The following is a 15,222-nucleotide window of genomic DNA, read 5'->3' as shown; positions in this document are numbered from 1 at the left end:
ACCCGGATCAATTAACAAAGCATGTTTTGTTCGGAGCATGAATGAGGACGGCTTTCTTCTGTGCATTTTATTAAAACTTGAAAGCTATGGCTTGCTGCCACTGACGACGCCTATTGGGTTCCAACAGCCTAATGTTCAAATATGACTCGCTAGCTATCCACCCAACTCAACATCGGTCATCTTGACATCGGGGGATATTCAGCAAGTCTGTAGTTTTTATCATGAAGGATTTTCTACTGTTATGGAACAAATAAAGGGTTCTTTGTACCAACGGCTGGAAACACAACATGAGACCTTTCTTCACACCGTAAGAATTGATGAATAGTTCACAGAGTGAACAAAAGACTTTATTTTTGAAAAGCAGATAACACCAAAGTACTATGTAGTATCCATAGTCATTGCAAAAATAATTACTGGAACTTCCGAAACATCAAATGAATAAGCTGAATCAATGGGTTATGACTATAATTTTGAACCAATATACAGATTTTCGATCAAGGCCTAGGCTTGATTTCTACATAATATTATTCACATGCATTCCCTGTGCCTATTTAGTATCAAAATGGGGACTCTTGAAAGTCGAGCCCGGCTTTGTCTTGATTTCAAAGATGACACAGCAGCGCACAGAGAACTCTGGCTTGCTGCTTCAGTCCTAGAAATCATGTCTTCAGATGTTATACAACAAACTGATTTCTGAAAAATAAAATCCAGACTTCAGATGCCTTTGAAACAGTCAGGTCCCCACACTTTTCAGCACCATGATACTCAGACGTGCTCAAACACGCTTTCCTTCGTCTTTCCAAATATCCACCAGGAACCCAAAAGGGGACCCGCTTTAAGAGTTCCATTATGGAGGTCTTTAGGAACAACACTAAACCCAAGTAAAGGCAGTAGATGAAATTATCCCCGTTACTTTTTCTGTTAAGGAGAAAAAAAAAAAAAGTGAGAGTGCATTGGCAAATGGGAGAATGATACCAGTCATACATATGGTTAGGGAAAACAGTTCTATAAATCCCTCCTTTCAAAATTATGTTCAAAGGTGTTTAAGACCGAAAGGAGGTCACAAAAACTGTTAATACAAACAATTCCTCTACTAAAAAAAAAGCTCTTTGTGGAAAGTGGCTGAGGATCTCGTCCAAAGAAGGCAGATCAGTGAAAAGATCCAGCCTTCTATTCCTAGCCTGCGTTTATGACCTCATGGTTATGTGTCTGATGGGTGTGAATAACCCCTCTCTGTACTTAAAAACGAATTAAGAAATTAAAGTGAATTTGTGTGCTATTTAAAGGCCTGCAGTTACAGAATCTGAGAGCCAAGCCCTTAGACTGTAAGGCAAGATTTTTGTCATCAGAAGTGGAAACAGATGGCTAGGACGGTAGGCACTAAAGGTTGGTTCAGCCGTACTAGGGCCAGAACAGTTTAAAAACTAAGGCAATCTGGGGCTTCTCAGTTTGAGACCACCAAGAGAAAGGCCCACTGAGGCCAAAAAATCAGTGGCAAATCACCAGAAGATACTCAGGACAATGGTCACAGCTGGATGGGATGACTTGGGGTCACAGACGGGGAGGCAGGAAACCCTTGAACCAGCACTCAAGGAGAATGTCTTTGCATGTCCTGTGCACAACACCAAGCAGCAATTTCTGGGGTTTGGAGGTGTGTTATTTTTGCGATATTTTCCCCCCAAAAGAAGACACGAAGGTGGAGACCCTGGAGAGATGAGACCACCAAAATGGAGCCTTCACCAGGGGTGGGGCTGGGTGAGAGTCGGAAAGGCCTTCCTGCAGCACACGGCTCCCTTCAGGTCTGGCTGAGTCCTACAAACGCTTGTAGGTGCCCAGGAGAGCTTTGCAGTTGGGACAGTAGTGGTCCACATCCTGCAGGGCGTCCACACAGAAAGGGATGAAGCAGCAGCCCGCGATGCACCTAGAACAAAAAAGGCCACACGTGGAGAGCGTTACAGACTGTAGTCGTTTGGATGACAGCCGCCAACAAGATATGTCGGAGTCTTAATCCCTGGAACCTATAAATGTGACCTTATTTGGAAAAAGGGTCTTTGCAGATGTAATTAAGGATCCCAAGATGGGATCTTCCTGGATTATGAGGGTGGGCTCCTTAAACTCCAAGACAGGGATCCTGATAAGAAGAGAAAAGGACACACAGAAATACAGAGAGGGACAAAGCCCACGTAAAGACAGAGGCAGAGACTGCAGTGATGCACCACAGCCAAAGAACACCGGGACTACCAGAAGCTAGAAGAGACAAGGAAGGATTCTGCCCTTAGAGCTTTTGGAAGGAGCATGGCATCTTGATTTTGAACTTCCGGCTTCTAGAATGGTGAGAGAATAAATTCCTATTGTTTTAAGCCACCAGGTTTGTGGTAATTTGTTATGGCAGCCCTGGGGAACTAAGACCCCAGCCATTGCCAAGGCTGCTCCCGCAGACAGACTGCTCTGCGTGTATTATCAAGTCTTGGGACAGTTAGGCATCTTTCAAAGTGTTAGATTGGAATCGGTGAATTTCTTTTGTAAAGGGCCACAGAGTATGTATTTCAGGCTACATGGGTCTTGTTCTGTCACTGGAGCATGAAAGCAGCCACAGATAATCTGTAAATAAAGGGCGTGACCTGTTCCAATAGAACTTAAAATAGGCTGGACTTGGCCCCGGGGCTGTAGTTTGCTGACTCCTGTCTTGGACTGACCACTTTTCCATACAGACAGCCTGCTTCTCACAGCAACAATCATATAAATTTCCACAAATCACGTCTCTTAACCTACATAATCCATCATCAGCGCGGGCAAGCAGGACCTCCATACAGCCTGAGGTGCAAGAAGAAACATATTTGGTCTTTGGTTCTCGACACAGAGCTCCAAAACCCGTGGAACGTCCTGAGTGACCGGAGTGTCTTCTGTTACTCACAAAGAGCCCGTTTCAATCACACCTGAGTTTATTCTAGTGAGGTGACTAGGGTGGGTCCCTAGACAGGCTTGGGATGGGCTGGTCACCAGAAAGACCAAGTAACTAGAGGGCTGGAACTTTCAACCTCAACTACAGACCTCTGGGGTGGAATGGGGGGATGACGATTGGGTTATAAAAACACTTGAACAGCTAATTTGGAGAGATTCTGGGTTGGTGAATCCGGCATTTATGTGCCGGAAGGGTGGTGTACCCCAACTCCAAGGGGACAGAAGCCCCTGCACTCAGGACGTATCTGGATCTCGCCCTGTTACCTCCTCACCTAGCTGTCCATCTGTCTGTCTCCTGTATGATAAACCCGTAAATGTAAGTAAAGTGCCATGCTGAGTTCTGTGAGCCATTCATTCTAGCATATGATCAAACCCGAAGAGGGGACAGCAGGACCCCTGATCGGTCAGAAGTTCAGGGGACCTACGACTTGTGCCTGGCATCTGAAGTGGGGGGCAGTCTGTGGGACTGACCCCTTAAGCTGTGGGGTCTGCAACTCCAGGTAGTGTCAGAGCTGAACTGAAACACTGACACGCAGCTGGTGCTGGAGGCTTGGCCAGTGTCAGAAAACACCCCACAGCCTTACAACCAAAGTCTGCCAAAAAACATAGTTTAAAAAAAAAAAAAAAAAAAAAAATCAACATTTTACCGGAAGACACTGATTTATATAAAGCAGAATCAGGAAATATCCTGAAGAGAAGACTATCTCATGAATGGAATTTCCTATTGCCTAAGCTTACCTGAGTTCAAATAAGGGCAGCCAGTGCATTTAGAGATCATCCTATCCTCCCGCCTGACAAGTGCGGGCATGGCTGCAAGAGGCGATGCACACACAGCCACCTACTTTATCCTCAACGCCCCCGGAGGTGGGCGTTAGTACAACCCAGTTTACAGATGAGGAAACTGGAGCACAGAGAGGTGAAGTCACTTGCCCAGAGCCACACAGCTGTGAGAGGCAGGATCTGAACACACAGTACTGCATTTAAGGAAGAAAAGAAGAACGGATAGAAAACCTGCCTCAATTTGAAAGCGAGAGGCCAATATTCAATAAAAGTTTCCATTTTGTCCTTCCCTGATTTCAAAGACAAAAGTTCGTTTTAACAGGAAAGTCCAAAGGACGATGAGTTTTTATGTAATGTTTTCTGTCTCCTTTCTTCCCCTCTGAATGCAAGTCCTCAAGAAAGTTAATTAAGCTCTCAGGGGCTTTGAGCCTCTCTTCAAAATTAGGAAGAGAACCATGATTCCCCCTCCACCTAAGTCATGAGCAGATAATGAGGAAAGAGCCAGGCAAGGGCCTCTGAAAAGAAACCCACAAACACGGTTGCCTTCGAGGAAGAAAACGGAGCACTTATGGTTTTCTGAGTGACTTGCATGGCCAGGAATAAGGAGGCTGCCTTTATCTGTTTGGAAAAAAAAAGTTAAATGGTGCTTCCTCAACTTTCTCCCAGAACAGAAAGTATTATCTCTTTCAACATAATACCCTTGGTGCAGACATAAATTTATTTACACATTCTCCTTGTGTAGGTAACAGAAAACTACTGGGGGTCCTAAAAGGATAAGAAATTTTGAAGAGATGACTATAAAATATTTTAATGTACAGATTGTTTAAAGCTTCTCTTAGAGTCAAGCAAACATTATTAATTAGGTCATGAAATTCTACAAAAAGAAATCCCCAAGGGTATCGCTGTACACAGATACAAATGGCTGCTATGCTTGTCCCTACACGCAGGGAGTGGTCTGAGAAGAAAGGATGGGACAGCAGCTTCCAGGGGCTGATATGCTCGAGGGCAGTGGTTCTTAACTGGGCACGATTTCTGGTTATGACAACGGGGGCAGGGGAGCTCCTGGCATCTAGTGGGTAGAGACCAGGGATGCTGCTCAACATCCTACAGGGCACAGGACAGGCCCCCACAACACAGAAGTAGGTGCTGAAGCTGAGAAATCCTACAAGAGAGGAATTCGGGAGAGCCCGGGGTCTGAGTGGACCTCAGACTTACCCCAACAGGCACAGGCTCCCGCAGGAGAGCCAGGTGAGGGCGCCGGCATTATAGGACAGCTGAGTCACGATCATCTTGTTGCAGGAAGGACAACACATCTGGACCGGGCGGTCGAAAAAGGAGATGGGCTGCTGCACGTAGACTGTCTGCACAGCAACTGATGGAAGGAACAGAACAAACCGGCCAATCAGTAAATGAGGAAGACATTCATTAAATGCAAAACAGTAGAGGCAGGATCTAGACAGATATTTGCTCACCCATGTTCAGGAGAGCACTGTTCACAAGAGCCCAGAGGTGGAAGCAACCCAGCGTCCATTCATAAATGAATGGATGAACAAAATGTGGTCCATCCATGCAACGGGTTATTAGTCAGCCTTAAAAAGGAAGGAAATTCTGACACATCTTATAACACGGATGGACCTTAAGGGCATCAGGCTAAGTGAAACAAGCCAGTCACAAAAAGACAAATACTGTTGATTCCACAGATAGGAGGCACCTAGACTAGTTGAATTCATAGAGATAAAAAGTAGAATGGTGGGTGCCAGGGGCTTGGGAGAGAGGAGTGAAGGGGAGTTGCCATTTAATGGGTATAGAGTTTGTTTTGTATAATGTAAGAGATGGAAGGTGGTAATGATTGCCCAAAAATGTGAACGTACTTAATGCCACTGAACTGTACGCTGAGAAATGCTTAAGGTAATCAATCTTATGTTATGTGTTATTTTACCACAATAAAAAAAAATTGGGGATGGGTGAGGAGGGAGAAAAATGACAAAAAGGGAAGAAAACAGTGGCAGATTTCCAGAATTACCACTTGAGGGGCTCTGGAAACCTCCACACACGAGATGGGGGAAAGGACTGTGTGTTTCTGGAGGAGATTTGGCCCAGCTCCACCAGGCTTTCAAACTCAACTGTCTCTGGACTCAAGTGCGGAGCTTATTAAGAATGCAGATTCCCTGGTCCTGCCCTCAAGACCGTCTGATTCGGCAAGTCTGGGGCAGGGTCCCCAACTGCTTTTTAAGCTCTTGAGTGGTTCTACAAAGGTGGTCTGCAGATGGTAATTTCAGAAACAGTGATGTGATGGGTTTTAGCCTCAATTTTCTTCATCCATAGATTAGTGGTTGCCAGGGGCTGGGGGGATGGAGGGTGACGGGGGTTTCTTTCTGGGGTGATGGAAATGTTCTGGAATTAGTGCTGATGGTTGCACAGCTCTGTGAATATGCTAAAACCACTGAATCGTATACTTTAAAAGAGTGAACTTTATGGTATGGGAATTCTATCTCAATAAAGCTGTTTTTTAAAAAAAATGGAATAATAAGGGTTGTCGCTAGGATTAAATGGGACAAAGGCAGTAAAGAACCTCACCCCGTGCCTGGTACAGAGTGAATCCTCCATAAACAAGCCTGCATTTCACACGGTCTCCTTAGCAAACTCCAATGCCCAGTAATAAGGCTGGTGTTTGCCAAGCCAGGGGATACTGGCCCAGTTCTTTACAAGTCGGGGGACCATACTGATACACGCAGTGGGTATATGAAATCATGCTAAAAAGAGAAAACTATGTGAAAAACACACGCGGACATCCACAAGCATTAGAAGAGCACCTAGGGTGATGGATATCACAAAGCCCTCAGAGCTTAGCACATTCTTTTGGTTTTCGGCAAAGTTGTTTAAGCTCGTAGTTCTGTCAAAGTGACTTTTTTCTGTTTTTATGTTATTGAGATGCCATTTCTGTGATCTATGTATTAGGAGACATGAACTGTTACCCAGAGCTAACCAGACAATATTCCCAGAAAGACCTAGAAAGCACCCCCACCCCCGCCCCCTGCAGAAGAGCAGCATCAAAGCATAATTCAGCACTTACACGTAAATTTTAATAAGGGTTATTTGGGGTACAAGAATGAGTTATTTATTGATCAGAGTGTGATCTAAAAGAGTCTGAAGTCGTTATCTTGCCCTCTTCCATCTCAAGGAGTCAAAGTCACTTGAGCACAATGACAACAATAGTTCACATTCATCCAATGATTACTCATGGAACCTTACTTAATCTTAACAGCCGCCGGTTGTAGGTACTTGATGGGCCCCATTTTACAGATGGGGAAACCGAGGCACAAGGAGGCTGGTGAACCCAGGCAGTCTGTCTCACGGGTGCGCTCTCTGAGCTGCCTGTAATACTGAATCAGCTACATACCTGGGTGCAGACGGGCAGCAGGAAGTACCAAAGGGCAAGGACAGGAAGAAGTTGCTGGAGGGCAGGGGAGTCACTTGCACTAATGTTCGGCTGGGGGTGGGTTTCAGCTCACCCATTCCTCACCCACGACTGCATCCTCTCCCTCTCCTACTCCAGCCCTGGCCTCGGGGCAGGGGTTCTCCCGCCAAGCCTCAGCAGGAAGGGCAGGAGCCCCCAAAAGCAAACTCCCATTCCCAAATTTCTCTGGGACGGTTTATTGTGCCTCTGTGATAAGCACCAGAGGCTCAGTTTACAGTGGACGTGGGAAAGTTCATAAACTGTGCTTTATTATGGAAAAGCCAAAGCCTCACTGACAGGGAACCCAAGACTAGATGTGAAATTTCAGGACACGGGGGAAAGTTGGACTGACTGGCACTTTGCTTAGACTCTGGGGCACAGTCACTACGGCCACTCTCCGGAGTCCCAGGGCTGAGGGCCAAGGAGAGGTAAGGGGGCCCGGGAGGCCGTACGTACTTGCATTGGCATTGGGGACGGGCACTGGCTGGGTGTAGTACCCAGGCGGATTCATGCCCTTCCCATCTGGGCCCGTCATGAGCCCCGTGGCCGGCCCAGGCATGGGTGCTGGAGGTGTGGGGTAGTAACTGTTAACAGAAACTGTCTCTTCATAGGATGGGGGCGCAGTTGGCACCGAGGAAGGTCCAGCAGCCGCCTGGTAGGATCCTGGAGCAGACATTTTACCTAAAGCAAAACCAGAAGACACCAGATCAGAAATTCAATTGACAGGGGCCTCCCTGGTGGCGCAATGGTTAAGAATCCACCTGCCAATGCAGGGGACACGGGTTTGAGCCCTGGTCCAGGAAGATCCCACATGCCGCGGAGCAACTAAGCCTGTGTGCCACAACTACTGAGCCTGTGCTCTAGAGCCCGTGCTCCGCAACAAGAGAAGCTACCGCAGTGAGAAGCCTGCGCACCGCAACGAAGAGTAGCCCTGGCTCGCCGCAACTAGAGAAAGCCCGTGTGCAGCAACAAAGACCCAATGCAGCCAAAAATAAATAAATTAACTAATTAAAAAAAAATTCAATTGACATCTCCCCATCTCTCTTTTCCACTCTCAATCCTTTTTTTTTTAACATCTTTATTGGAGTATAATTGCTTTACAATGTTGTGTTAGTTTCTGCTGTACAACAAAGTGAATCAGCTATACTTATATATATATCCCCATATACCCCCCCCTTGAGCCTCCCTCCCACCCTCCCTATCCCACCCCTCTAGGTTGTCACAAAGCATCGAGCTGATCTCTCTGTGCTACGCGGCTGCTTCCCACTAGCCATCCATTTTACATTTGGTAATGTATATATGTCAATGCTACTCTCTCACTTAGTCCCAGCTTCCCCTCCCCCTCCTGTGACCTCAAGTCCGTTCTCTACGTCTGCATCTTTATTCCTGACCTGCCACAAGTTTCATCAGTACTGTTTTTTTAGATTCCATATATGTGCATTAGCATCTGGTATTTGTTTTTCTCTTTCTGATTTACTTCACTCTGTACGACTGACTCTAGGTCCATCCACCTCATTACAAATAACTCAATTTTGTTCTTTTTTTTAATGGCTGAGTAATATTCCATTGCATATACGTGCCACATCTTCTTTACCCATTTATCTGTCCATGGACATTTAGGTTGCTTCCATGTCCTGGCTATTGTAAATAGTGCTGCAGTGAACATTGTGGTGCATGTATCTTTTTGAATTTCTTTCATTTTCTAACTGACAGACAATTAGGAAATGACCTGTGTCCAGTCTTGTCCAAAAGCCAGAAACGGAGTTAACGTCCTCCCTTCCAGACCCAAGAATGAGAACCTTAACAAGAGATTCCCTACATAAAGGTAAAAGGTAGGGGGACATCCCTGGCGGTTCAGTGGTTAAGACCTCAAGCTTCCACTAGAGGTTCAATCCCTGATTGGAGAACTAAGATCCCACATGCTGAGTCAAGTGGCCAAAAGAAAACAAAGGATTGCCTTGGGTATTGCTCACCCTTTGCATTTCCATTTAAAAAAAAAAGAAAGAAGGTAGATGATGACAAGAGAAAATTACCCAAATCCCCTGGGCAAACATCCGCCAAATGTGAACATAAATTTTTTCACACTTGAAACCATCACCCAACCAAGACCTATCTTTCATATCTAGTGTTTTTTCTTTTCTTTTCTTTCCTCCTTTTTTAATCTTTTTTTAAAAAATTAACCGCTGCAGTTTTTACTAACAGTGTTTCAAGTGACCGGAAAAGACAAAGGCCTTCAAAAGCCAACCACAAACTATGGTAAATACTAAGCAAAACAAGCCAGAGGCCAAGAAACCCACACGGTGAATGCCATGTACCCGAAGTCCAGAAGCAGGAAAAGGAATCTTGGGGGTGTAAGTTAAGAAAACGGTTACTCTTGGGAGGGGAAGGAGAGTCTGGAAGAGGCTGGTAGGTGAGGGTGTCTAGTCATGTTCTCTTCATCTGGGGGTGGTTACACAGGAACGTCCACTTTGTGAAAATTCGAGTTGTACAATTAAGTTATGTGCCCTTTTCTGTATATATGCTATAGTTTTTAAAAAGTAAACACACACAGGGACACACAAACCAACCAGTTCTCGTTTTGAAAAGTGAGAATCAGAGCAGCCAGGCACATATTTCCTTTTGTGAGGGCAAAGAACCGTTTTTTTTTTCCCTGCAGAACTGATGCCCGCCTAGAATTACATGGCCTGGACCCAGGGTGTGTTCCTGTCTGCGGTCCCATGCTCGGCAGCCCCCAGGCAGCTGGAGAAGGACACAGTGCCGTCCTTTGTCTGCTTCTGTTTTTCCAACGGGGCAGGGCTAACGCTGCATTAGAAGATCCATTCAAACCTGTCTCAGGAGAAACGGAGCAGGGAGCTCTGAGGGCAGCGAGCCACAGTCCAGGGGCTTGGCCGGGCCTGTGCTGCTTCCCACGCACCATGCCTCCTCTTCTAGATCCCGTGGGAAGCAGAAATCGATTCATTCTGCTGCGGGGAGAAGGGGAGAATCCTTCAAGGACGCTCTGCCTTTCAGCCCAGCCCGAAAGAGGAGATTTCTCTGGGGGAAGAGATGAAAGGGCTTTCAAAGTGGAAAGAGAGGCATGGGAAAATGACTATGCATAAAACAAAATCCATAAATAAAGCCAGATAGGTTGGAGCTGGGTTCTAGAAAATTGTGGAAGTCCTATGGAGATGTTTGGATCTCATTCTATAAGCCTGGGGCTGTCCAAGGGAAACTTTCCAGAAGGGTGGAAATGGTCTCTATGTGGGCTGTTCAATATGGTCGCCAGCAACCACACCACACTGCCAAACACTTGAAATGCGTCCGAGGAACTGAATTGTTAAATTATATTTATTTAAATTGAAAATCGAATACAGGGAATTCCCTGACGGTCCAAGTGGTTAGCACTCTGTGCTTTCACCACTGAGGGCCCGGGTTCAATCCCTGGTTGGGGAACTAAGATCCCACAAGAAAAAAAAAAAAAAAAGAAAGAAAGAAAGAAGGAAAATCAAATACACAATTCATTTACTGGAACATTTTTATGTAAGTCTGGGACTCCTGGGGTATGTGAATCTACTTTCTCAACAGCAAATTTAAGGAACTCTGAATTGAGATCAAATGTTTTTGATAAAATTTTAGCATCCAATTTGGGATATGATGTCAACGTAAAATACACCTTGGATTTCAAAACATTTTTTAAATGTTAACGTGAAACACCTCGTTCATAATTTTTTATATCGACTCTAGATTGAAATGATAATACTTTAGATAGCCAGAGTTAATATGTTGTTCCAGTTCATTTCACTTGTTTCTTTTTACTTTTTAAAATGTGGTTACTAAACAATTTTAAATTGCCTATGTGGCTCGCTTTCTGGTTCTATGGGACAGGAACCATGGAAGGTTACAGAGAAAAGGAAAGGTCCAACCCTAGACAGGGTAGATGAAGCAGAAGGTCTGGAAAGGAAACAAGAAGCAAAGCTCGGAAGGCCCCTGTGTGGGGGTGGAAGGCCCAGGGTTGGGGGGAGTCTACAGTGGGGGGTTGACCCCAGAACATCTTTGTGAAAACAGGCTCAGGGTTTAAAACAGACTGACTGTGAAAAGTGGTTAAGGTATATAACTGTGTCAATTTCCTCTCACCCACAGGAACAGAAATGCAGAAGTAGGAGGGAAGACGGGCCACAAACATCGGCCCCAGGATGCCTCTCTACCAGGCTCACCTCCAACGCTGGCTGCTGTCCCCTCCCGGCTTGCCCCAGACCTCCCCACATCCGTGCACTGGGCTGGAAGAGACTTCAGCTGGGGGAAACACGGCTGCCTCGTGCTCCCGGGTATTTTACATCCGTGCAGAACGTCAAGGACTCACTGTCCCTTCCTGTCTCAGGAAAGGCAGACCCAGAGCTGCCAACACGATTTATTATGAAAACTGAGTCATATAAAAAAACCCACAAGAGCAGAAAGCACCATGCGTCCAGAAAGCCTAAAATAGCACAGTTTGCTGTGGTTGCAAACAGAGTGCTTCGGGAGGGGAAACAGAAGGTCTTGGGGTGCCCCAAATTCTGCAAATAGTTCGGGTCAAACCATTGCTTCTCTCCTCCAAAAGGGAAGAAACTCAGAGATTGAATCGCTCTCAGCAGAGAGCGAACACACAGGTGTTAGGAAGCTGGGGGGAGGTGGGGTTCTTGCCAAGACATCTAAAGGAAGGAAGAAGGGCCTGAGCTTCTGGTTCTGGAAATTAATGTCTACCCACCCCTGCCCCTGTTTTAATTGACCATCATCATCTTTCTTGTGGTCACATCCTATTTTCTGGAACTTCAGGACACTCTCTCTCGGGAACATTGCTTTTGGATCAAACAGACACATAAACACGCTCATAATTCCGAAAAGAACAAGAGCAACAGTCTAGAATGGTTTAAGGAAAGGAAGGAAGGAAGGAAGAAGGAAGGGAGGGAGGGAGGGAGGGAGGGAGGGAGGGAGGGAGGGAGGGAGGGAAAGAAAACATATAACCAGCTGCTTTGAAAGCTTTCTAAATAAATTCCACAGCTTGCCTTCCCCCAGGCCCCAGGCCAGGAAATGCCACTTCAGTCAATCCCATTTCTCTCCCTCTCTTTTTTCTTTTCTCTCCCCACCCCCATTTCTTTTTAATTTGGTTTCCCCCAGGGGCAGGAGGCCCACCTAGCCAGCCACTAAGCCACCCTTCCAGAAAGGATTTGCTCAACTGGCCTCCACACTCCCCTCCTCACCTCCACAATGTGAAATTCTTAAGGGCAGACACACATGTGGACACAGACACACTCCACTGTCAGCAGAGAGCCCTGCATCCCTCCAGAGCCGCCGCCTGTGTGCTGAGGCACTAGCACAATTCCATCTAATACTTGTGACCCGTTTTTCTGGGACAAACTGGAGACCACAGGAAAGTGTCTTTTAGTTTAACAAAACAGAAAAGCCACAGTTTTGCCACGTAAAAGCACAGCCTTGAAAATCCTTTGGTGGCCCTGGGTGGCTGGGGTGCAGCCTCTGCAGAACCCAGGTTGCCACAGTTACGGGGAGCTTTGTGGGGGGAAATAAAGGAACAAACAAGGGGGTCTCCCTCCTCCCTCCCCAGTTGTTTAACTTTCTTATTAAGCCCCTGAGAGTGGCTTTTCTCGACTGTCTATTGAAAAGGACACATTGAAGGCGATTCTCCACCCACCTTCCACCTGCCCCCGCAGGAATCGAGGAAATGTTAAGGGCTGGAGATTTCTGTTTCCACCACCTCATAATGACTCTTATTAGCTCCTTCCAAATGCAGAGAGAGGCACTCCAAACCCCTTTTTTTAAATATGGAAAATTTGACCAGGGCTGGCCTCACGGGCATGTGACCCGTGTAGGCCCACGGGGCCCTACACGCAGAAGGGCCCCCCAAGCTCCGTTGAATGCTGCCGCCATCTTGAAATTCCAAATACTTCTCGAACCAGAGGCCCTGCCTTTCCACGCTGCACTGGGGCCAAACGTTAGGTAGCCAAATCATGACCATTGGTTACAGAAAAGGAAAAGGAGGCATTTCTGATGCATGAAGAGATGCATTCCTGATGCAAGAAGAACAAGGGTGGACTTCCCTGGTGGCACAGTGGTTAAGAATCTGCCTGCCAATGCAGGGGACACGGGTTCAATCCCTGGTCCAGGAAGATCCCACATGCCGCGGAGCAACTAAGCCCATGCGCCACAACTACTGAGCCAGAGCTCTAGAGTCCACGAGCCACAACTACTGAAGCCCGCGTGCCGCAACTACTAAAGCCTGTGCGTCTAGAGCCTGTGCTCCGCAACAAGTGAAGCCACCGCAATGAGAAGCCAGCGCACCGCAACAGAGTAGCCCCCGCTCGCCGCAACTAGAGAAAGCCCACATGCAGCAACGAAGACCCAACACAGCCAATCAATCAGTAAAGAACTGAATAAAAAAGAACCAGGCTTGGACTTGGAAGTTGGCCCATGACCAGCTGCATGATCCTGGGCCCCAACTCTCTCATCCGTAAATATGCCAATTGGAAGTTTGGGGTCCCTAGCTGAAAACATCCCTTGTTCTGAGACAACGATTCGCTGGGTGAAAGATATTCTCTTAAATGGGCAGTGAGGGCTACACGGATATTTATTCCTGGTCAGGCCTACGGGAATGAGTCTGGGAGTAGCTCATTTACTGAACTCAGTATAAAACAGGATTTCCCAATCTTGTTTTCATTACAGCCACCTCCCTCCCTCCCCTCCTACCCCTGGCCCCCAAGGAAAAAAATTAAATTATATTTAAATTCAATTAATTAACTTGAATATAATTTAATTTCTACCTAACAAGAAAAATTAAATACTAAGAAATAAGATTTTGTTGGGCAGGGTTGAGTTTTGGAGGGCCACACACCACTGTAATATTTCAGATATTTTTCACCTCTCCCCTCCCCCAAGAACCAATTTTCATTCCCTTGGATCCCCAGTGCGAACTCACTGTTTGGTAAGAGGTAGTTGGGCCCAATGAGTTCCGCCAATCACCCACATTTGTTCATTGAGTATTTCTAAATTATGACTCCTCCTTTCTTGGTGTCATAAACGCAATTGTCCGAACTCAGTTTTTAACCTTTTACGGACCAAGTCCTAGGATCCCTTACATCTACATGTTCTTTTCCAGGCATGCCCAGCCCTCTCGCAACTTAATCACATGAGCCACAAGGGAGGGAGGTGGACAGGGGTAGGGTGATCAGACGGAGGGTCACTTCCTTCTGTTGTACTGGGGCCAAGCAGGGCTGGGCTGGCATCCACTTCCTCCTGCACCCACCACTCCTCTGGGTCTTGAATCTGCTGGGTTGTCACTCCAGGAAGAAAGTAAAGGGTGCTCAGGGGTTCCAAAGACTGTTTACACCTTATTTTGGCATCTCAGAGTCCAGAGGTCCTGGCCTGATCAGAATCTACTACTCATCTCACAACTGCTACTCCGCACCCCAACCCAGATTCACAACTGCATTAAGATGAACCGTAACGGGCTCTTAACTTTACCGCAGCGGGCCCTGTAATTCACGCCCTTACATGCATCATCCCATGTCATTCCCACACCACTGAGTCAGAAATTATTGTTGTCATCAACCCGATTCACAGGTGAAAAAACTGGGGCCCAGAGAGGTTGAGCGGCTTATCCAAATTTACACAGATGGATTGGTTTGAACCCATGCCCCTCAGACTCTGGAGCTCTTTAGAACTCATCAAAATACCTCCCAGGCTGGGAGATCCAGACACAATCAGCAACTCGTTTTGCACACTTTGCCACCCCCCCCCCAATGAAACGTGAAAGGAAAAATCAATTCTCAGTGGAAGCAACATATCTGAGCCCGAGGCGACAGGTCACCCCCTTTCTCTCTGCCTTCCTAACACCCGTGAAGATGCATATACACAGACTTTCACATGACACACCCAAGACAAGATTTAAAAAACTACCTGCCCATTATGGACTCCAACTAATTTTGTCATGAGGACTTTGCAGTTCAAAACGATCTACTTCTTTAATGAGAATCAGGGGTCCAGGAGGTCAGTGA

General features: G+C 46.5%; 1 protein-coding gene across 5 annotated transcripts in view; it reads right to left on the bottom strand.

The window, feature by feature from the left end:
* Nucleotides 1-314: 314 nt before the first annotated feature.
* LITAF (lipopolysaccharide induced TNF factor) overlaps nt 315-15,222 on the bottom strand; it is a 110,118-nt gene continuing 95,210 nt past the window's right edge. For all 5 annotated transcript variants that reach the window (XM_089896157.1, XM_022552308.3, XM_022552309.2 and 2 more), the window contains 3 exons: nt 7,655-7,879; nt 4,957-5,113; nt 315-1,921 (listed from right to left, as the gene is read on the bottom strand). In XM_089896157.1, the coding sequence (XP_089752283.1) occupies nt 1,813-1,921; nt 4,957-5,113; nt 7,655-7,879 (491 nt within the window). In that variant the 3' untranslated portion in view covers nt 315-1,812. The remainder of the gene's footprint in view (nt 1,922-4,956; nt 5,114-7,654; nt 7,880-15,222) is intronic.

Source organism: Delphinapterus leucas, chromosome 15 (genome assembly GCF_059928025.1).
Source record: "Delphinapterus leucas isolate spDelLeu-1000000601 "Yukka" chromosome 15, BTC_Dleu_Yukka2, whole genome shotgun sequence".
Classification (NCBI taxonomy): Eukaryota; Metazoa; Chordata; class Mammalia; order Artiodactyla; family Monodontidae; genus Delphinapterus; species Delphinapterus leucas.
This window is presented reverse-complemented; position numbering and strand designations above follow the sequence as displayed.